Source organism: Gadus morhua, chromosome 9 (genome assembly GCF_902167405.1).
Source record: "Gadus morhua chromosome 9, gadMor3.0, whole genome shotgun sequence".
Lineage (NCBI taxonomy): Eukaryota > Metazoa > Chordata > Actinopteri > Gadiformes > Gadidae > Gadus > Gadus morhua.
Genome location: NC_044056.1, coordinates 8,276,047 through 8,300,494, shown reverse-complemented (window position 1 = coordinate 8,300,494; position 24,448 = coordinate 8,276,047). Strand labels below are relative to the sequence as shown.

The 24,448-nt window shown below is 47.1% G+C and overlaps 1 protein-coding gene across 1 annotated transcript; it reads left to right on the top strand.

Annotated features, from left to right (window-relative positions):
• Positions 1-1,222: 1,222 nt before the first annotated feature.
• Positions 1,223-22,625, top strand: LOC115551416 (LHFPL tetraspan subfamily member 3 protein). Its single transcript, XM_030367135.1, has 4 exons — positions 1,223-2,375; positions 20,866-21,102; positions 21,862-21,890; positions 22,024-22,625. The coding sequence occupies exons 1-3, from the start codon at positions 1,949-1,951 to the stop codon at positions 21,876-21,878; spliced, it is 681 nt and encodes a 226-aa protein (XP_030222995.1). The 5' UTR covers positions 1,223-1,948; the 3' UTR covers positions 21,879-21,890; positions 22,024-22,625.
• Positions 22,626-24,448: the final 1,823 nt, after the last annotated feature.

The following is a 24,448-nucleotide window of genomic DNA, read 5'->3' as shown; positions in this document are numbered from 1 at the left end:
TGTGTGTGTGTGTGTGTGTGTGTGTGTGTGTGTGTGTGTGTGTGTGTGTGTGCCTTGTGTGCGTCCCTGTGTTCATGCATGCACATGTGTGTGCCTTATTCACGTGTTTGCTTGTACTCACGCAACTAACATGAATTCATGCAGTGCTATCAATGGTCTATTTTTACAATCCTAAAACAACACGTTACTGAGTGTTGCGGCAACGTAGAGAGCTCACCGATAATGATGCTGTCGGTAAGATTCGAGAGTTTTAAAGAGAGAGAGAGAGAACGTAGAAATAAGCCGTTCTGAAATCTAAATGTGCTCAAACGGAGGCAGGTGGAGTCAACTCCTAATTATCACAGCACATTTCACTCAGTAGAAGTTGACGGATGACCGTGCCATTCATGACCAATCAAATAAAAGCTATTAAATCTTACATAGTCTACAGCACCTTTAAGCGACCACCGTGGTCTGCCTGCTGTGGTCATCTTGTTTAGAACCTCCTGAACCTCCACCACACATTAGGAGTGGACTCGTCTGCACTATGTAGGCTACTCCTAACTCCTCACAACTAGCTCTTGATAACCTGAGGACACCGGGATCAGACGATCAGCCAAACATTGGAGTCCAAACCGTTGGATCAATTACGTTTGGTTCTTGTGGATGTGATCATTAGCCTTTACATTTTAGGTTAATTTAAACTTCTTAAAATTCTCTTCCGACAATAATTTAAATTGAAGATGATGACGATGACCACCATCATCATCATAATCATCATCATCATCATCATCATCATCATCATCATCATCATCATCATCATCATCATCATCATCATCATCATCATCATCATCATCATCATAACTTTGAGGTTTAATGCTAACGACAATTTGTCAGCTTGTTATGGCACACGAGTACATGGCAATAGTATTGGTTCCCCGAACTATTTCACCAAGTTCCCCACGAGCTGCAAGAACATAATAATGCGTTTTGCGCCAAACAGACTGACCTGCCCACTAGCAGCCTAGGCTATTAAAACCGTTTTCATCACAGTCCGTCTATCTGATCACATCATCACCAGGGTTTCCACAGCACTACGTGTTGCCGCTGCGCCATCCTGTCGCTAGGGGAGTAGTTGTCGCTCGTCTCCTCATCGTTGCGTCTGCTTCCCCCTCTCCCTCTCCCCTGTCTGTCTTCCCCCATCGGCTCCACTGGCCACCACATGACCTATTCACTATAACGTTCAACGGTCTGGAGAAGGGTGGTCTGACTGACACATATGAACAGATCACGTTAGATGCTGATGCGCCGGAGCAAGGCAGACGCGATCACCCATCCCTCCGCCAGGGGACATAATTACGCAACATCTGTGCGTCAGGGTTCGGCTCGACGACAGTGTTGCCAGATTGGGACAAAATTCCCGCCCAATCTGGACATTTTGTTTGCCAAATTTCCCGCCAGATTGGGCGGGAAATCTGTCCCAATCTGGCGACACTGCTCAACGAGCTGAACCGGCCACAGCACCCTCCCGTAGTCCGAGCGGTGTTTGTTCCCCAGGCTGCCCTGCGTGTGGATGGAGGCTCCTTAGGTATTCTAAGGACATCACCATCAGCGAGTGGCGTGCGTAACGTCGTGCGATGTGCACGTCCGAGTGCCACGGCCAGACGTCGGTGGCGCTCCACAGAAGCGGCAGGGAAGAAGCGTGTTGCTCGGTGCAGGGCTCGCTTCTGAGGGGGGGTTTCTGCTCTCGAGACTCGACTTAATCGGAATGATTCTCGACTCGTCGTTCCTCGCGGTTGATGAGCTGCTGATCGCGTTCGTCAAACGGCACCGTTTCATGTTGCAGAGCCAGGGTTTATTTTTTGCGTAATTCTTGCACCGTATGCATGGCGCATCTGTAGCTCGTCCGCGGATTGTACGCTCATCGACCGTGCAGAAACCTCCTCCTTAAGTCTCCCGTTTCCATACGATGATCCCAGGAGCTGCCGCATCAATGTTACCCTCCGCGGAAGCTGCGAAACTGTACCAAACCAACTACGTCCGGAACTCCCGTGTGATCGGGCTGCTGTGGGCCATCTTCACGATCCTGCTAGGCATCGTCAACGTGACGATCTTCTCGCAGCCCTACTGGATCGGCGATGGCATGGACACGCCACAGGCCGGCTACTTCGGCCTCTTCCACTTCTGCACCGGGGACGGCATAGCCCGGGAGCTGACGTGCCAGGGGAGCTTCACCGAGTTCGCGGCCATCCCATCCACCGCCTTCAAGGCCGCCTCCTTCCTGATCGGCATGTCCATGATGCTGGTGGTGAGCTGCATCGGCTGCTTCAGCCTCTTCTTCCTGCTCAGCACCTCCACCGTGTTTAAGATCTGCGGCTGGATGCAGGCTGCGTCTGGTAAGTGTTTCTTGTTTTGTTGCCGGGTTAGACGTGCACGGCGTGTCCTTTGGTGATAAGATGAATGGCATCGTGTAGGCGTCTTTTTTGGGGGGATGTTTTTGGGGATGTTTTGACGCTGCTAGTGACTTGGCCGTTACTTGAGGCAGCTGTAGCGGACCGTAGCCAGGGCGACCGCTGTCCATGGTGCTGATGAGGGGTGCGGGTGTTTCTGGGGCTCCGAGAGAGTCCCTCGAAGTAATTCATCACAGCGTTTTTGTCTAAGAGCAATCGATGTGTTGATGATGAATGGCACTTTGAGGGCTGTGGTGAGTGATTGTCTTAAGTTGAAAAAAATCGATGTTGGTCAAATGTTATCATATGGGCGTACAACTCACAATGCCAGACTGCGATAGCTCAATAACTGAAAACCTCTCCCTTCTCAACTGTTTGTTATGCTGTAGTAGCCTTCACACCTCGACATGACATTAAAACCCTTCTGAGATATATAAGCAAGATCTCCTGTTAAGGTTTTCAATGGCCTGCACACAGACATGTTTTCAGCTGAGGTGGCGAGATGTTTACACATGGTAGATCATACCTAAATGCATGATAAAGGCCACCTATACATGTGACCCGAATGTGTGGTCACCTGTCACACCCACTTCCTGGTGACCAGGACAAACAGAGAGTACAGGAGTATGTGCAACAGTCCAGCTTGATGATCTTGCTGGAATACAGGTGTGAAGCCATCTGAGGAGAGCAGCGCTCGGCCATGTGGCTCCAGGTGCAACAGGAAGCCAAGAAGGAATAACGCTGGCACCTGGACCGCTATTGAGCAGAGCTGCCTGGCGCTGTCTAACATCATTACACTTAGCTCAAGGTTACACTCATGCTGCTGTCACTGCTGCTGCTACTGCTGACACCCCAGTTGCAGTATCATCATAGCATCACCACTATCAACACCATTACTACCAATATTATCACTACAACCACCACCACCACTATTACCATCACTGTCTTCACTATTACCACCACTATCATCGCTAGCATCATCACTATCAACACTACCAAACCACTATCATCACTACCAAACCACTATCATCACTAGCACTACCACCACTATGCTCACTATTACCATCGCTATCATCGTTTTTACTGGCACCAACCCCACCACATCCAAGGCCTCCACCACCACCACCACCGCCACCACCACCACCACCTTAGCCTCCAACTCCATCCCCACCACCACCACTCACAACCACAGAGGCAAATGCAATAATAGAAAGCGGAGAGAGGGTGTGTCAGGGAGGATGAGATTGAGGGTAAGAGACAGAGTGAGGGAGAGGGAACATGAAGATGAGATGGGGAATGAGACACAGGGTGAGACAGACAGTCAGACAGAGGGTGCTTCAGGGGGAGACAGAGGTAGGGAAGGAGTGAGATAGAGGGCAAGAGAGATGGATAAATAAAAAATAAAGAATCCATAAACACAATTTCCTTGGCAAAGGTCAGACTAATGTCTAAATTTGCAATTAATGAGTTTGAAATAATTTTTGAGCCCATTTTCCAAGGCTAGCATTTTCAGATTAAATGTTTTCAAAAGGCACAGCTTTGCGTTGCGTGAAATCGCTGGTGTTGCTTTTCAAGGCCAATACGGAGGGAGAAAGAAGCATTGAGGTGCATTTTTATCTACCAACTCATTCTCTACCTTACTTACTACTACTCACCTAGGTTTTTTTTTGCAACTCTCGCCTGGTCTATTTGTTGTGATTTTCATCATCAATGGTTAATTAGTTTGTTGTTGTTGTCTGACAGTATAACAGCTTCTACACAGATATGCTTTCATGTCGCAATGTGTACGTGCCTTCAAGAGGCGTTCACAACACAAACTCAATGGCAGGGGCATGAGCCATGTTGCTTGTACAGAATAAATGTCCCACACTTTTAAGATAAATATGCCTCCATGAATCCCATTGAACAGCGTGTAAACACGGTTGTAAACAGACACTCATCAGCCCATATTGCACAGAGAGCGAGATCAGCAAAGGCTAGTTAGAGTCAGCATTGCAAGCATACACCTACTCACGAACACACACACGCACACACACACTTGCACGCTCGCATGCACACATACACATACACACACACACACACACACACACACACACACACACACACACACACACACACACACACACACACACACACACACACACACACACACACACACACACACACACACACACACTCCCTGGTATGCAGTTTCCAGGGGAAACCAGGGTAAAGCCGCTGAATATTTGATGAGGGACGACCCCACTAGGATCACATGCGCTAGAAGCTCTCAAAATGTCTACCGTAGGGGAAGGTACTCTTGGGATCTTTCACCCGGCCTCGCTCTCACAACTCAATGGAGCTGTGTCACGCAACAACACATCTGCTCCCACGTGTGTGTGTATATGGGTGTGTGTGTGTTTGTGTATGTTTGTGTGTTTTGTTTGTTTTTGTGTTAATGAACGACAATCTGGCATTGTCATATTTTCTCTTTCTTTTTTTTTTTTCTATTGTCGTTGTTATACGCAACGCTCTCTTTCAACTCCTACTCGACTCGTGACTTGTGATGTGGAACTTACAAGCTCTGCCTTTTCAAAATTATTTTTCAACCACATTTCTTTCTTCTTAACGAGTGCAGTATGTGCTCATCCTTTTATCTCATCCCCGCTCTCTCTCTGTCTTTCTGTTTCCCCCCAGCTCCTTCTTAGCCCTTCCGTTCGCAGTCGGTGAGGCCAATTAACCGAGAGAAACACAAAACCAACCTTAGCACTGCCCTGAGAGGCACTACTAGGTCATCCATAATTACTCCTCCATTTTATCACCCTCCAGGCAGATCTTCATTCATGGTGCGTCCAGATGGGGTGTGAGTGTGTGTGTGTGTGTGTGTGTGTGTGTGTGTGTGTGTGTGTGTGTGTGTGTGTGTGTGTGTGTGTGTGTGTGTGTGTGTGTGTGTGTGTGTGTGTGTGTTTGGTGTGCGTGCATGCGTGTGTTTGTGTGTGTGTGTGTGTGTGTGTGTGTGTGTGTGTGTGTGTGTGTGTGTGTGTGTGTGTGTGTGTGTGTGTGTGTGTGTGTGTGTGCGTGCGTGCGCGCTGCCTAACAACTTTGGGTTAAGATGACTGCTCATAGATGTAATGCGGGACACTAAAATGTGTGGAATACAGTGGTCCTATTTTACTTATCCAGGTTGGCCTTTCCTATCTGTCTAATGGAATTCAATGATTTCGCTGAAAGACCAAATAATTTGTAATGTTAATGGGTTAACAGTTAATGAGAAAGCTACTTGATTTAAAAAGCAACACTTACGCTAATTTGGGCAACTTGATGTTTTTTATGCATATATTTGGATGACATGTCTCCAATGAGAATCAGTAACACATTTTGAATCATTAAACTTTATTTAACGGAGCATGGGTTAAAGGCCTATTTGTTTGTTGAACCGTGGGCCCTTCTGTTTCAGTGCATGCTCTGCATCATCAGGGCCCCTAATTAGGCACACTGGCTGTGTTCGAAATCGTTCCCTATTCACTCACTCACTGTTCCCTTTTATAGGGTTCATGATATAGTGAACTATATAGGGAACAAACAAACGGTAATTCGGAGACTACGTTAAACATTTCTAAACGTCATTTGCGTCAGAAAGAGACGTTTAGAAAACAGGGGCGCATTGCATTGAGGTATACAGGAGTAATTTTGGGTACTTTATTGTCCACTATATAATGAAGGAAATTAACCACTGAGAATTCGAACACCACTACAAACTGGCGAGCACCCTATATAGTGCACTATATCCGTGATAGGGAACGATTTCGAACACAGCTACTGTCTGGGGGCTTGGCTCTAAGTCTCATGTTCGAGATCTCATACAGAATGAGATCTCACTCACAACGGGATTCTTTTATTGCCATCTAACTTGCCTGTGAAGGTGAGATTTTGTAAACATGCTGTTTGAGATTTTAATTTTGCTATATTTGTCATGTCAATAGCAATTAATTGATAATCAGTAGATTGATATGAGGGAGGTGGAGTCAATCAAGAAATACATCAGACAAACAAACATTATCTTTCACACACACTGTCTCTATCTGTCTACAAACACTCATTCACTCTCACTCTCTCTCTCTCTCTCTCTCTCTCTCTCTCTCTCTCTCTCTCTCTCTCTCTCTCTCTCTCTCTCCCTCTCTCTCTCTCTCTCTCTCTCTCTCTCTCTCTCTCTCTCTCTCTCTCTCTCTCTCTCTCTCTCTCTCTCTCTCTCTCTCTTACACAACCACACTCTCTCTTTATCTCCATCTTTTCTCTCACTGACATTATCGCCTCCTTTCACCACCACTTCCTGGTGGTGGAATAGAGATAGACCACTGTCTATATCTATTTCTCAAACACTCTCTCACTCTCTTTCTGTCTCTCACTCTCTCACTTACTGTATCTCTCTCTACAAACACTCTCTCTAACTCTCACTCTCTCCCCCCCCCCCTCTCTCTCTCTCTCTCTCTCTCTCTCTCTCTCTCTCTCTCTCTCTCTCTCTCTCTCTCTCTCTCTCTCTCTCTCTCACGCACACACTCTCTTTATCTCCGTCTGTTCTCTCACTGACATTATCGCCTCCTTTCACCACCACTTGCATCTCGTCTGGCGCTCCATTAGTTCTGCTGAGAGGTGTGCTCTGAAGGGGCATCAAAGCCAAGTGGAGAGCAGAGCTATGGATAGTGGGTAGTGTGCCCAGATAGTGGAGAGCAGAGCTATGGATAGTGGGTAGTGTGCCCAGATAGTGCCCTCACACACTTTTTCAGGTCTCACTGCACTTCAGTGCCATCCGTCTGAAAGCTGAATCAGGGGGATTTCTGTATGTTGATTAATGCTTTTTAGTAGTGTGTGTGTGTGTGTGTGTGTGTGTGTGTGTGTGTGTGTGTGTGTGTGTGTGTGTGTGTGCGTGTTTGTGTTCAAATTCATTCATGTGCACATCAGCGTGAGTGAAGCTTTACGGCTGTTTTTCCTTGTTTTGTAACTCCAATATCATTCGGTAAATAAAAACATCGAAAACACTTTGAAAGCAGCAATGAATACTTTAACCTTTATGTCTTTTTTCCTTTTCATGCCATCTTGTGACTGTGAGTCCGATTGTGTAAAAGTGACATAACTTGGCACATTTCACAGGAAAAAGGTTAATGCATTCACATATTTTGCCTGCTCAGACGTCGGTTGTGTCGTATTAACTGTAATGACAAGCTGTAGCATAGCATAGCCGTCCGATGACTCTGCAGGCCATTACCAGCTCGTCTTTTTACAAATTCTGACCTGAAGTTTTGAGTTTCCTTCAGTTCTGTTTAATTTCAGCGGAGGCCTTTCAGACACCAACCTTGAAAAGACATGCAAATGTTTGACTCGTTTTGAATGATAATGAGGCAAGAGAGGAGGACTTAACATTTGAGGCGAAAGGGATCATCATCTCCGACACAATATCACACTGACCTTCAAAAAGCACGCCAGTTCACAGAGGTAGAAAAATAATTCACTTGCAGAGGGATTGTGTTTTGTCAGTATGAGAGTGCACACAGACAAGTAAAATGCCACAAACATGTCATCAACTTTCCAACACGTTTAGGAATAACCATTGTAAGAATAAATCATTTTGCGAGAAAACTACAAAAACCTCATGAATATCACTGTTTATGTGCAGACACATAATAATAATGCATTGAATTTATATAGCGCTTTTTCCTAGACACTCAAAGACGCTTTACATTGAAAGGGGGGACCTCACTCACCACCACCAGTGTGTAGCACCCACTAGGGGTGGTTGCTACATAACCAAGAGGTTATGTTTTTGTGTGTTCCAACTCATCCACAACTTCCCTAAACATGTGTGCACAAAGTCTGCAGTGACCCCACTAATCAACCTTAGTGTGTATCTCTGTGGAGAACAGCCAGGACACAGCAGCAGCGGTTTGAACTGTGTTAATCCCATCGGGATGCTCACCTGCTGTTGGAACAGTGCCACTGGAGGGGAATGTGCTACCCGCTAATTATATGTATATATATTCTTTTTTTCTACGAAATCAAATGAAATGGATCACTGATCCTTAGCCAATTAATCCAAACCAGATCGAATGATATATATATCGGATTATATTATAACCTGAATTAATGTACTTCTCTTGTGTTTCTGTGCCCACGAATTTCTATATGTGTGTTTTCCTCTTTCTGTCGTTCATCTTCCTATTTTTATAATATATATATCTTTTTAATTCCCAACTAATTAGCAGGCGTTTGCATAAATTAAGATTCATCAAGATACAGGTCATTAAAAAACAAAGGTGCTCAAGAAGAGGGCTTACGCTTCCGACAATGGGGATGAACCCGGACCCTTTCAGGTGTAACTCGGGCCCCCTGCAGCCACTCCGATACCCTGTCCCTGGCCCTCTGTCCTCCGGTACCGCCCAGAGCGTTTGATCGCTAATCGAAACGGACAAAATATAAATGGAAGCATTAGGGTGTTAACCACCTGTCGTCTCGTTTGACTAGTAATCACAGTGGGGAGCGTGCCGGTGAAGCAGAAGGCCGCTCGCCCTGCCGTTCGCCGCCCTGCCAACACACCTCAGGCGAGGCAGGGGGCGGCGGTGTTGTGACGGTTCATTTGCACCTTTTTAACACTTTTAACACATCCCGTGTTTATGTGTTTATAAATAGCCACACTCGCACTGTTCACCACCGAGACCAGAATCAATGCTTTTAAAGGTGTGCGGTTAAGAGCTTGAATGCGTTAATCATGAATATTTGATCATTTAATTCATAATTCAGAGTATCGATTGTTCGGCGGTGTTGTGTGGATGTTATGACGTATGTCATAGTGAACGGATGTAAAGTGAACGAGATGTGAAACGCTACCGAAGCCATTATCGCCCTCTGGGGGGTCTTCCTGATGCCTTTAACAGGTACCACTTGGCCGCAGTCTAGAGTCTCGATCTAAGAAGGAGCCTCAAGTAGACAGGAACAGAGGCTGGTTTATCCCACAGACGAAGATGATGGACGATGAAGGCAACAACAAGGACGCTGTGACCCAAAACTGTAACTTGCCAGGGTCAGTGAGGGAAAGAGAGAGAGAGAGAGAGAGAGAGAGAGAGAGAGAGAGAGAGAGAGAGAGAGAGAGACAGAGAGAGAGAGAGAGAGAGACAGAGAGACAGAGAGACAGAGAGAGAGAGAGAGAGAGAGAGAGAGAGAGAGAGAGAGAGAGAGAGAGAGAGAGAGAGAGAGAGAGAGAGAGATAGAGAGAGAGACAGAGAGAGAGAGGGAGAGAGAGAGAGAGAGAGAGAGAGAGAGAGAGTGCAAATGCAAATGCATATGCCGACATTTATTGCATTCTAGCAGTGTCGGCATGCACCTCTTGGATCATGCATGCACAACACTAACTTTGCATACATCTATGCATCTATCATTCATTTCCTAAGGGGCAGAGCAGCGTGTGCCCTTACTTAACGCCCCCCCCCCCCCCCACCCCACCCCTACGCAACACATTCACATTCAGACAGAGCCCCGGCCCGTCTCGCCGTTCCAGGCGACGACCTTCTTTTCTGTGTTTTATTTCGCTCTTCTCAATATAACCGCTCATCAATATTCAGCGTCCTCGGCCAGCAGGGCTCTGTTATTCCGAGGCGCTGCACCCCTTCGGTCGGGTCCGGCCTAAATACTGTCAGTGTCAGACGGCCGACCGCGAGCCAGGCCCTCCCTGGGCCCGACGCGCTCCGAGAGCCTCAAAGGCTGCTTTTGATCCCCAAGCTCGGCCATGGCCAATCCTCGTCCTCGCTCAAGGTAGGGGGGGCATGGAGGGGGTAGGAGGGGGGTGCATCTGTGCTCTGTTACATAAGCCCCCCCCCCCACCCCCCTGTCTCCACCAAGACCCCCACAAACCCCCACGCCCGGTTTCAACGATTCCTCAGCTCAGCTGTGCTGTGCTCACTGCGGTCCATCCCCATCCCTCCCCTCACCCCCATCTCCCCCCTCACCCCCATCTCCCCCCTCACCCCCACCTCCCCCCTCACCCCCATCTCCCCCCTCACCCCCGTCCCCCCCCTCACCCCCCACCTCCCCCCTCACCCCCCACCTCCCCCCCATCACCCTTTGTACACCCACCTATGCCCTCCTCCCCCCTCCCCCACACTGTCAACCCCAGGACCCTTTGTTCACAAACCTATGAACCTCTCCCCCCCTCTCCCTCTCCCCACCATCACCCTACCACCCTGTACACCTACCTATGCGCACCCCCTCCACCCCTCACCCTACCATCACCCCTGCACCCTTTGTACACCCACCTATGCACCCCTCTCCCCCCTCCACCTCCTTTACCTTTAACCTCTACTGTCAGAGGGGGAGCGGTGTGATCAGCCCTTCAACCCTTTGGTTCTCCGCAGTCCCCCCCCCCTCCCCCACCTCCGCACTTTAGTCTTACTCAACCCTGAACCAAGGGAACCTGGTTCCCATCAGGTGGATCCACGTGGAGCGTTGCAGTCTGAGCCCAGCCACTCTGCTCCAGAGACACATGTTGAGCCCGAATCAGGGGGTCGACATTGTGATGCCGTTGAGGTGTGAGTGAATATCTCGCCGCAATGTGTTTTCAAACGCATAATGCATAATAATGATATGCATAATGATATGCATGCGGATGATGGGGTGGGTTTGATTAGGCTTGTGCTGATATGAGGGTGAGCAAGAGAGAGAGCAGGAGAGAGAGAGATAGAGAGAGCGGGGTAGAGTGATAGAGAGACAGAGTGAGATACAGAGAGAGAGAGAGAGAGAGAGATAGAGATAGAAAGATTGATAGAGAGAGGGAGAGAGTGATAGAGAGTCAGAGAGAGAGTGAGAGAGAGAGAGAGAGAGAGAGATAGAAAGAGTGATCGAGAGAGAGCGAGAGAGAGAGAGAGCGAGAGAGTCAGAGACAGAGATAGGGTCGAAGAGATACCTTGTGGACTGTAGCGTTGTTTCTAGAGGTCACAGTGAATCCGGTCGATGGGGGTTAATTGCTGGACAGTAAATCCCACGGGAGTTCTGGGTGTTGCTTTATTTAACCCCGCGCTGGAGACAGAGGCTGCTGTGCCCTGCCTCGCTTTCGGTTCTTAATACCTGTTTCATATCAGAGGAGGAGGTCTTCCTACATCCCATAATACTCAGTATGCCGGAGTAGCATACCGCTTTCACTGCAGGGATGCTGGTTTGGAACAAGACAAAAAAAAGTTCTCGTAAGTGTGAAATGTTTGAAAGATTTCTGTAACGCTTCCAAGAAGTTCCACTGGCACCGGGGAACAGCAGAAGGGTGATGAAGTAAGACATCCCTGTTCTCCTGCAACCACTGATAGGTGGGCTGTTGTGGATCCCAGGGCAGGAAACAGCTGCTGAGGGGTGTTGACGAAAGAGAGGCCCCCGACCGGTTTGGTACTCGGGGCTCTCAGCCTTGTATCCAGTTTGGGGGCCCCATAGGACCAGGAACAGAACGGGACGGGGAGACAGCTCATGATCTCCTGTAGCTCGGAGTGCAGCTCTCGTATCGCGGGGCAGATGGCTGAGATCTGTAGTTCGGAAAAGTCTGACGTTTTCTAGCGCTCTACATCCCCCCCCCCCCAACACACACACACCTGCAGCGCTGATACTTTTGACATCTTTGTTTATTTCTCTCTTTATATTTCAAACAGCCGCGCTGAGGTGGTGGTTGCTGTCCACAAATGTCTGGAAGGCAGTGCATGGATCACGGGTGAAGCTGTGTAGACTCTCCCTGGTTCAACACAATTTGTGGGATTGTCAAGGTTTAAATGACAGCTATTTAGTTATTGCTTAATGTTTCGGTTATTGTGAGTTTTACTTTATTTTCAGCACTATTTCTATTTCCTTCCTTCTCTGTTTGTATGGGTGACACCTTGTATTTTTTTTCCAAGTTTCCTTCTTTTTAAGTATTCTGACTAAAACTCACCTTTCTACATGCCAATAATATCACTTCCACTGTTAAAAGGGTCTTTTCACTCTACCCATTACAAACTGAAACCTAACAATCAGATTATTGACTCCGTTCAACAGCACGGTGCACATTGTATGGTCTCATTTGTCTCAGCACTCTGAGGGACATTGCCTCAACTCTCAAGTCGAAGTGGTAAGACTGCGGTCCCGTCGGGTAGCTGTGGATATGAATCTTAATTGCCCAGTGTGTGAACTCTATAGCCTGCCTCTCTTCACAAGAGCCAGTGTGTGGATGTTGAACAACACACCAGGCAATGAACACCATTAGATGTAATTTTCTCATTACGGCCGCTCATCATAATCATTATAATTTGAAAGATAGAACTAAGGCTGTGTCTGCATGAACCAGGGAAATATCTCAGCTACACGTTAGGTAGCATGTGAACAGATCTGGATACAAATCTAATGTCAGGTTTCTCGATTCAAAAAGATTGCTTGCTGGATGCAGGTCTAAGCAAATCAGAAACCTAGTCTGGTGTCAAACCCTAACAGGCTGCTATTTTTTAACAGAAAAAGACCATGTCTTATATGACAACCAGAAATCAGTCCTGTGGATAGCGAGGTGTTCTGGAAGTCAGCCCTTTTGTTTTAATGAGCTGGAAATTTCTGTGTGCTGAAGCAAGATTAATGACGTCTTCCTTTCTTTAAGAACACCAGAGTCTTAATTACACGTTTCCAGCCTGTAGGGTCTGTGCGCTTCCTTTGATCCGCTCAAGTAACAAGGATGTTGCGGATTTCATTGAATAGCATTTGAAGCTAACTTCGTAACTCGTGGTGGAGTGACACACACACAACCTTGAGGTCAAGAAGATTATAGTACAATACAAATATAAATATAGCATGGTCATTCAAATTGGCTTTTGCATGGTCATCTTCAGACTGAAATCATGAATCTTTGTTTGGTTTCTGAAACGTCTTTTTGCAAGCATTTTGCTGCTAGTCTCTTGAGGAGAATGAGAAGTCAACGACGTACATATTATTGGAATGGGTCGTGATTTGGGTCAGAGTTGGTTCAAAGTCCAGATGGCTCGAAGCTGAATAATCCCCAGCTTGGGTATCCTCTGTTGACATCTCAGACCCCTTCTCAACTAACAACATTGACCAAGGCTGTGTGTGTGTCCATGTGTCTGTGTGTGTGGTGGTGTGTGTGTGTGTGTGTGTGTGTGTGTGTGTGTGTGTGTGTGTGTGTGTGTGTGTGTGTGTGTGTGTGTGTGTGTGTGTGTGTGTGTGTGTGTGTGTGTGTGTGTGTGTGTGTGTGTGTGTGTCTGAGTTTGTGTGTATCCGTGTGTGTTTGAGTTCTGTTTTGCAGCTGGAACGTGGGCTCTAAAGGTCCTGCCTACCTAGTGGAAGACAGGTTGGTTTGCTTTGGCATGCTCCATCTGCCCCCTGGTGGTCAGATATCAAGTAATACTGCCTTTGACCTATGATTGACAGGGGACCTACATGGCCTTATAATGGTAATGACCGTGGGGAATGCTGACGGAGGCTCCATCATATTACCATGATCCGTGGCACTCCACGCTTGGTGAAATAGAGAGATGATGAAGGTCTGTCTTATTCACAGATGCATTATTCATGCATAGCTTCTCCCAGGCAATTCAGAGCTTCCAAACAGCAACCTTTAAGTAAAAGGTCAGCAGATTTTCTACCTCTGAAACTCACCTGACTCCCCTTACTTATCCTGCATATTCTGCGGGCGATTACATGTTCACGTCATTACCTGCGGTGGAGAGGAAAGGAGGCCAGATTGGCCTCCTAGACTCTTATTCAGTTTTTTATCAGAGTCGCACCAGGGGCCTTTTAGATATCAGAGTGGTTTACTGAACATAGGCATGGGACCGTTTTTACGGGCCCATGAAGCAGTATAAAATGGGTTAATTTGTGTTTGTTTATTTCATTGTCTTACTGGGCTCTCCTAATAAAAAACAATCTGCCTCATACTGGAGGTCCTTGTACTGGAGGTCAGGCGATTCAGCTGAGGCTTTGACCTAACATGGTTCAACTGTAATGGAGGATCACCCGCCATTAGCCTCACAGCTCTATCAGCTTAAGGTTCAAAGCAAACTATCTATCGATGTCCATTCATTTGGATGTGTAATTAAACAAGCAAAATACTGATGTAAGCAACTTGCCTTGCGAGAAGGCTGGAAAGGTAGAGAATGTCTGTGTCATAGTGACACTTGACACCTGGTCTGATTCCCCACCAAATCTCACCAAGTAAAAAGCATTGCACAATCAATGTCAGCAACACAAAAACATGGTGGCTATTGCTTAAAAAACTTCCCCAAATACCCAAGCCTAGATATGGCAGTGGTTTCTTGCTAATCACTGTTGTTTCTTGTGACTTTTTTCTTCATAAATTCACGCTTGACGTTGTTGCAGCATCGCAGCTCTTTATGACGAACCATGTGCGATAGGGACGTCTATATTTTAGGAAGCGCCACGGCCCTTTTCCAACAACACAGTCGGGGTTTAAAGAACACTAAACTATCCATATTCATAAGAGCCCCTGCTGGGATGAACACTAGACACTGCACACCGAACTCACATCTGGCCTTTTCTGTTGCAGTCGTGCTGTTGAACAACCACTGTCAACTCAGCTGTGTGAGCTAATACACCGGAGAGGTGGTTAGCTAGTAAACACGCAGGGTTGATAATCATCACCAAGAAGACCCAGGATGGTTCTCAACACATCCGCCAGTGGATCTATGCTGCACTAAGGCACTGTGGTGTATGCATTGGTTTTGACACCAGCTGGTGGTGGGAATCCTGCTGTCTGTGCACTACAGAGATACTTATGCCCAAGAGGTTCAAGTGCCTGCTAAATATTTCCCTTTATCAGCAATGCGATCGTAAGTAATGAGGTGTGGAGAAGGGATTGCTACTCTGACACATTTGTTTCAATATAGGTCAATATATGTACATTTTGTGTGTTTGTGTGTGTGAATGCGTCTGTGTGTGTCCATGTGTGTTTGAATGCGTGCAGCAGGGACAGATCCCCTATGCATTTGAGGGATTTTAATATGTGTGCATGCAAAATTCTGTTTGTCAGAGGGAAAGAGAGCAAGTGGAAATTGGAACCACACAGGAATATGGAAGCAGAAAAAAAATGCTAATCCTATTTCATGCCTCCTTAGATGTGCAGCAGCGAAGAGAGTGATGGGAAGACCAAGGTTATCTTGGCTGCAAAGAGAGAGTCCCGCACACGCACACACGCATAGACACAACTAAACACACACAGACACACAGAACCACGCACACACAGAAACACAAACACACGCAGACACACAGACAGACAGAAACTCACAGACACAGATACGCAGACACACACACAAACACATCGCACGCTTGCAAACCCGCACTCACACACATGCACACACACTCACCCACACAAACACACGCACACGCGCACACACACACACACACACAGACACACGCACGAACAGACACACGCTCACACAGACACACGCACACACAGACGCACACACACACACACACACACACACACACACACACACACACACACACACACACACACACACACACACACACACACACACACACACACACACACGCAAACACATGTACATACTTGCATATCCACACACATTCAGCACACATTCATTCGTATTCAAAGGCTGTACTACGGTGCCTTTTTCTAGTTAGGCTCCAAAAAAAGACAGCGCTGGGAATACAAATGCTCGACAACACACCGTCACATTACCGTGGGTGAAATGCTATCAGGAGATCCTCATGCCGCTGTGGAGCGGCTACAGAGCCGTGACTCGTGTCCAATCCGGCGGGCTCCGTTCAGTGTTGACGCAGCCAATATCGGCACACAGGAGTCAGCCTGATGAAGCGTGCATTGACGGGATTCTTTTCAGGAAACTGAAAAGAATCGTACTGAATACAAATGGCCGTGTCGCAGGATTTTGGACCCCGTCCAACCCGGCGGCCAACCTTGTTCCTGCTGTGTCCTTTAGACTGCATGAGTGTGTCTGTTTGTTTGTGTCTATCTGTATGTGTGTATTTGTATGTGTGTGTGTGTTTGTGTGTGTGTGTTGGCTCACACTAGCTCTGCCAGGGGTTATGTGTGTGTGCGTTAATGCGTGTGTGTGTGTTTGGGTGTGTCTGTGTGTGTGTGCGTGCGCATGCGTGTGTGTGCGTGTGTGTGTGTGTCTATGTGTATGTGTGTATGAGTATGTGTGTGTGTGTGTTTGTGTGGTGTGTTGGCTCACATTTGCTCTGCCAGGGGTTATGTGTGTGTGTTAATGCCTGTGTGAGTTTGGGTGTGTGTGTGTGTGTGTGTGTGTGTGTGTGTGTGTGTGTGTGTGTGTGTGTGTGTGTGTGTGTGTGTGTGTGTGTGTGTGTGTGTGTGTGTGTGTGTGTGTGTGTGTCTATGCTAATGATGTTCATCTTGGTCCTGAGCCCTCCCCAAGGGGGCACAGGACCCCTGGGACACCCCCACATGGACTTCCTGTCTTTCACCTTTTACTCACACCACTTTATATCGTTTCCATCTCCTCCTGTGTGGGCCTCGGGTTCCCGTCATACATACTGATGTCCATGGCCAAGTGAGCACCAGGCCAGGGAGAGCAGAGGAGGAAGAGCCAGGTTACGTGTATTTCTATGATGAAGGGCGGTTGTTTTTCAGCAGGTTTATAAGTGGGGCTGCTGATTCGGTCGTTGGCATTGAGGACATCACGCCTCTTCCTTTTAACACTATCTAGTGTTGTTTCCTTTGAGCAGGGCGGTTCAGGGGATGCAAACGTATACAGAGTCGCAGTCGACAACAGCGGCTGTGTTCAATCACCCAGATGGGAATAAAACACTTGTTAACGTAGGGGCTTTGTGTCAACGCATATGCTCAACCATTCAGGGGCACACTTCAAACTGAACCCATTCATATCAAACATCAACATCAAACTGTTGTTTTTATTTAACACTCACTGGACAACTAACAAGCGAAATATTTTAAGTTTCATTAATGCAATCCAGGTCTAATCCAATCCATTCACGTGTTCTGAATCCTTTGCTGGTCCTGTGGGAACCAACGCGCGGGCATCGATCGCGAGGACGTTCCGCGCTAACGTACGTGGACGTGCTTAAGAAAGATGCGGGAGCTGAAAGTTCTTCGGAGCTGGCCGGGTGTATGGAGAACCGAGAGGATTGGAGACTCCGATGGAAGCTCGTCTGAGGACGACCGAGAGAGAGAGAATCCTGCCAAAAAAAACATAAATATTGACTTTGTTCCTGCGACCGTGTAAGATTGACTTCTTCACGGTTTGTTGCTATTTGGCTACAGGGATGAGCATTAAGCAATAGTTGGTATTCCAGGGAATGCTGAATAAGCCCCTGATGATGTCAGTGGATGTGGGGCAGCACTGGAGCAAAGACAGGAGCAGGTGCTGGCGGGCAGCTGTTTCTGTATGGCCCTGGATTCACTTCTGTACTGAACAGATGGGCCTCCCAGTCAATCCCAGACCACGGTATTGGAAGACGGTGCCCCCTCTGCTGTCTAGTTCTTAGTTCTTTAGCCAGTTCTTCCTATGGGGAATGTTGGGTTTGCAGACCCAGGCTTCCCTGGCAGATGTTATATAATGTACTGTATAATGTAGGGAGATTATTCCGTAGGTGTGCACTCCTTTCCCTCCCTTGTTCTCTCGCTCAATCTGCCCCACCTTCACTTTTATCAACCAGGTTACACAACAGATAGCCTCTATTCCTTTTATTCATTCATCTCTTCTTAATCACTTCCTCTGCCTCTATGTCTTTGACCCACCTGCTCTGGAACTCTTTTCCTGTCTCCTCTCTCCTGTTTCCTCCCTCCTGTCTTCTCCCTCCTATCTCCTCCCTCCTGTCTCCCCCCTCCTGTTTCCTCCCTCCTGTCTTCTCCCTCCTGTCTCCTCCCTCCTGTCTCCCCCCTCCTGTTTCCTCCCTCCTGTCTCCTCCCTCCTGTCTCCTCCCTCCGGTCCCCTCTCCTATCTCCTCCCTCCTGTCTCCTCCCTCCTGTCCCCTCTCCTGTCTCCTCCCTCCTGTCTCCTCCCTCCTGTCCCCTCTCCTGTCTCCTCCCTCCTGTCCCCTATCCTGTCTCCTCCCTCCTGTCACCTCCCTCCTGTCTCCTCCCTCCTGTCCCCTCTCCTGTCTCCTCCCTCCTGTCTCCTCCCTCCTGTCTCCTCCCTCCTGTCCCCTCTCATGTCTCCTCCCTCCTCTCCCCTCTCATGTCTCCTCCCTCCTGTCCCCTCTCCTGTCACCTCCCTCCTGTCTCCTCCCTCCTGTCCCCTCTCCTGTCTCCTCCCTCCTATCCCCTCATGTATGATTCAGTCTGTTTGAAGCCTGTGTAGAGCCAGGGTCACGCAGCAGGCATCTCGTCCTATGGAAATGCTTTCCTTACTGTGGAGTGAAATAATTCATTTATGAGACGATAGAACTGTTGGTTAATGTATACACAGTACAACTGGTAGTATACCTTTGAATCACTCAGCGAAAATCAGACATTGATATATGATATTTCCAGGAGCAAAATTCATTCAACATCAAGTCCATTCATCATTCTTGAGCCCCAGTCACTCTCTCTCTCTCTCTCTCTCTCTCTCTCTCTCTCTCTCTCTCTCTCTCTCTCTCTCTCTCTCTCTCTCTCTCTCGCTCTCTCCCCTACCTCTCTCTCTCTCTCTCTCGCTCTCTCTCGCGTCATTACTTTTAATTATTGCAATATTACTGTATCAAAAAACTGCAGCTTGACTGTGTCAAATGCTCTGTGTGTGTGTGTGCGTGCTTTTGTGCGTGTATGCCTGGAAGTGTGCGTGTGCGCCTGTGTGTGTATGTGCCTGCATGTCTTCCATTCGTGACATTGACCTACCCGCAGCGCTAAAATATGAGAACTCGCCTGGTTTCTTTACGTCGCGTTAAAAAAACGCGGTAACTAGGAGACTTTTTTTTTGCGGCGGAAGAGCAGCTCCCTCTACCCTCCGTCCCCATGGAGACACACTTAGCGTCGCTCTGGAAATCCCCATACACAATCGAAACAGGACGAAAACGATTGTGTGTGGACTAATGCCGTGGGTTACTGTGCAGTCACCTCCTTCTTCAGTGCCCTGCTCGCTTTCTCTCTCTCTCTCTCTCTCTCTCTCTCTCTCTCTCTCTCTCCCTCTCTCTCTCTCTCTCTCTCTCTCTCTCTCTCACACACAGCACCATCACCTCACAGAGGAGAGGAGAACTTCACACACATTGAAGACGAAAGAGATTTCAGCCCTGGGGCCGAGAAAGAAATCGGAATAAGGGCGGCTGAATATTTAACGTGGAGCATACATGAAGGAAGGGGGAAGCGGGCATGTTGGGAGCTGTGGGAAGACTGCAGACGTTCTCATCCGCTCAGGGGAAAAGAACACCGTTGGCTTGGCACAGAGCAACAGCACACTGGCCATCGGGATCAGCTGGCGACCCGGCTATGGCAGAGAATAATGAATGCATGAACGGTGTTTCTGGGCCATTCGTATCCTCGGCCCATTGGCTGAGGATGAGGGTCGCCTGCTGCCATAACAGCCTCGATGTCTCTGATTACTGCTTATTAACCACACTTCTTCTTACCCCTCTCTGCCTCTCTGAGAGAGGGGGAGAGAAAGAGAAAGGGAGAGAGAGAGAGAGAGAGAGAGAGAGAGAGAGAGAGAGAGAGAGAGAGAGAGAGAGAGAGAGAGAGAGAGAGAGAGAGAGAGAGAGAGAGAGAGAGAGAGAGAGAGAGAGAGAGAGAGAGAGAGAGAGAGCAAGAGGGGGGAGAGGGAGAGGCTTGACGATTTTTTAATGTATGCAAATATCATCATAGAGCGAACCCCAAGGGGAGGCAGACACGAGTGGGCCGACCTTTAAAGCGCCTATAAAGCAATAACAGTCGTACTTTCTCTCTGATTCCTTCAACAATCTGTCCCTTTTGCTCCACCTGTCCCACTTATTGATCGAGTTGCACTTATTCCTAAAAACACCTGTATGATAACTTTTCCTTTCCTTCCTCTGTCGCTTCCTTCCTTTTCCCAACCCATCCTACCTTTCTTACTCCCTTCCTCCTTATTTTCTGCCCCCTTCTTTCTGCGGTCATTCTTCTTATCCTTTTCCTTCCTTCCTTCCTTCCTTCCTTCCTTCCTTCCTTCCTTCCTTCCTTCCTTCCTCCCTTCCTTCCTTCCTTCCTCCCTTCCTTCCTTCCTCCCTTCCTTCCTTCCTTCCTCCCTTCCTTCCTTCCTTCCTTCCTTCCTTCCTTCCTTCCTTCCTTCCTTCCTTCCTTCCTTCCTCCCTTCCTTCCTTCCTTCCTTCCTTCCTTCCTCCCTTCCTCCCTTCCTTCCTTCCTTCCTTCCTTCCATCCTCCCCTCTCCCTTCCTTCCTTCCTTCCTCCCCGCCTCCTCCCCTCCTCTCCCCCTCCCCTCCTCCCTCCCTCCCCCCCTCTGCCCCCCCCCCCCCCCCACCCTCCCTCCTCCAGGTGTGTGTCTGGTGCTGGGCTGTATGATCTACCCGGACGGTTGGGACAGCGACGAGGTGCGGAAGATGTGCGGCGAGCAGACCGACAAGTACAGCCTGGGCGCCTGCTCGGTGCGCTGGGCCTACATCATGGCCATCATGGGCATCCTCAACGCGCTCATCCTGTCCTTCCTCGCCTTCGTCCTGGGCAACCGGCAGGACGGCCTGCTGGGCGAGGAGCTGCTGGCCGAGAGCAAGGGTGAGCAGGGGTTGATTCGGTACAGCCGGGGGGTTAACGGACCGTCCCGCTGAGTCCGCGGTGAAGTGGGACTGAATCATGGTTATTAAGCCACATGTGCCCCGTGTGTAATTAGCGGAGCGTTTGTTTAATTGAGTGAGCCGTTGAGCGGATGATTGTAGATGGCTGGAGCTGATGTCGTTTGGGGTAATGATTTGCCTCTTTGTTAATGGTGTGAAGGGTATTTTTGTATGTAGGAGAACATGTGTTGTTTTAGAAGCCTCTGTACGTCATGAGTGTATTTGAGGGCACATTTGTGTAAAAATATGTAATTAAGTTCATCCCTTTGGGGAAGTGGTTGTAAAAATGGTCAAACAAGTGAGACTAAAAGAGAGGTTGAATGGGTTGAACATAAGCAGAGTAATGGAATGTATCACAACCGTATCAGAGTTTTATAGTATATAGTTATTCAAAAAGCAACCTCCAAAAATGTATAAATTCTTAAAAACAACTTAAATATTGTTTCAGAGGTAATAACAACACAAAAGGGACCTTATTTACTATTATACTATTATTAGTATTATTATAATATATTATATTTCTCGATAGATTATTCGTTTATTAGCCACTCTTTCACCCTCTACTGGCCATTATACGTACTACAACCAGCGGCGCTGAATGCTGAGCGCTACAGATGGTATCGAGAAGATGTCTCTATAAATAGCATGACCTTGAACGCCGATCTTTTAAACGGTTTCTACTTTTTTTCTGTATTCACAGAAGCAGGAAATGCCTAACTGTATTTATGGGTAAGTAAAATTGATTTTATAAATACTTGCTGCATAAACAATCCTAAAAATGAATGCATAATTAAACATACAATCATAGACATTTTGAAAAAATACATAATTTCTTCTATTTCCTCTTCCCTGATACTGATAGGCTCTCTACGCCCCAGTTCCTCCACACCCCCCACCAGAAGAAGGAGGTTGCACTGGGCTGTAGTAGAGAAGAAAAAGGGTGCACCAACCAGCTATTCCACCTACCAACCAACCAGCCAGCCAGCCAGCCAGCCAGGCAGCCAGCCAGCTTGCCTCTTACACCGACTGTACCAACTAATGAAATTATCCAATGTTACCAGTTCATCTGAAGACATTGCTCTCGCCACCAATTCATTCATTTCCTAGCTTCATCCCCAGCACTTCCACAGAGCCCATAACCCTGGGAACACTACCTGAGTCTGCAGAGCTAACCCCTTGCGTAACACAGTGTAAAGGTTGTGGTGAGGGCATGAAGGACTGTGAAAGTCCTATTGAGGTGTGTAGGCTGCCCACTACCTTTGTGAAATGTAAAAATGGTTAATGTGTAGATGCACAGCAGAGAGAAAAACAAAAAAACAAAGACATCTACACAAGCTAGGATGGACATTAACATGCATGCATGTTCAGACAGGCACAAACCCGTACCCATACACAGACACACAGACTCATGGATACACACACACACACACACACACACACACACACACACACACACACACACACACACACACACACACACACACACACACACACACACACACACACACACACACACACACACACACACACACACACACACACACACACACACACAGAATCACACACACAAAATCAGTAAACATTATATTTATAAATATTCCACTAAGTTAGATATGTGTATCACTTGTGTATGTGTTCTGTTTTATTTGTGAACAGAAGAAAGAGTTTATCCCATTTAATATTGGGTTGGTGTGTAACTCTGTTGTCTTTTATATGTATAATTATGATGATGAAGGTTTATTCTTCTTCTTTAGCTTATATCACCCATTGTTTCGCTCTTGAGTTAGTAGGAGAAAATATACTGTCAACAGTTTTCTAACGTAATCGACACGGTTGAAAAAAAAGAGAGAATATTGTACTACAAAGTCTACAGAATCTTGTACAGTGAGTGTTGAATATATTCTTGAAGTTTTATGGTAATCCATTCAGTAACCTGCTAGCTCACTTTGCACATTGCTTACGTTTGAACACAATCCCATCTCTTTTCTAGTCTGTGGTATCTTCACTGTGACGGGTCTCAGAGGAGGGCTAGCTCCTCGATTTGTAGCTGCTGAGAGAACTTAAACTGTGTGCGTGTGTGTGATCGTGCACATGTGTGTATAGGTGTGTGGGTGCGTGCATGTGTGTGTGTGTGCACACCTGTGTTTGTGAGTGTGTGTGTGTGTGTGTGTGTGTGTGTGTGTGTGTGTGTGTGTGTGTGTGTGTGTGTTTGTGCGTGTGTTCGGGCACGTGTATGTGTGTATGTGTCTGTGCATGTGTGTGCTTATATGTGTGTCTGCGTGCGTGCTTGTGTGTGTATGTGTGTGTGTGTGTGTGTGTGTGTGTGTGTGTGTGTGTGTTTGTGTGTCTGCGTGCATGCTGGTGTGTGTGTGTTTGTTCACATGTGTGTGTTTGGACTGCGACAGAGACAGCGTATGTGCGCCGGTGCATGTGTGAGAGAGAGAGAGAGTGAGTGTGTGTGTCAAGGTATTTATTTATTTTTGGCTTGCACAACCATGAGCTCAATTGAGTGAGTTAATGTGTATTGTCTGCGTTAATGTCTGTGTGCAATATTTGATAGGCTAGCAAACCAATACATCCACCTCACACACACACAATGATTCTATTGTGTGGCCAAATGTCTCTATCTATCTCTCTCCCTCTCTCTCTCTGTCTCTCTCTCCTTCTCTCCTAGTTGTGACATTCATGGGGATTAGTATAGATCTGTTTGTGTTACCATCTGTTGGTTATATTGCAGTTCTGAATGTCCTCCCTGTATTCACCCTGTGGATATCTTCTGTAAATACTTAACCCATAGATACCAAACACTTAGAAAACATGAGGGTATACTTAAAAAAAGAACAACAAAATTAGATTATTACTATTATTATATAAAAAAAACGACATATATAAATGAATACTAAATAAAGATTTTCACAGTATTTAAATAAGTATGGTTTTCTTATTTGTAACACTTAAGAATGTTGTGTGTCTTGATTGTATGTTTTGCTGTCACAAAGCTCTTCAAAATATAAATTTATAAGCAAACTAATGCTGTTTGGCCATGTTATCAACACACAATATAAATAGAAATGCATAGAAGATAAGACGCTCTATATATCGGTTGCAGGAAATTCTGGAAATATATATGGGGCATATATATGCTATAGGCAGGGGTAAACCACTTTGAATTATGATTACGAGAAATTATCTTTCAATAGGTCTGTCACATGCCTGGACCACCATAGGAGAAGGAATGTCTGGGTATTTGGATCAAGCCGATTTAGAAGCCTTTAATGGTGGCAGTC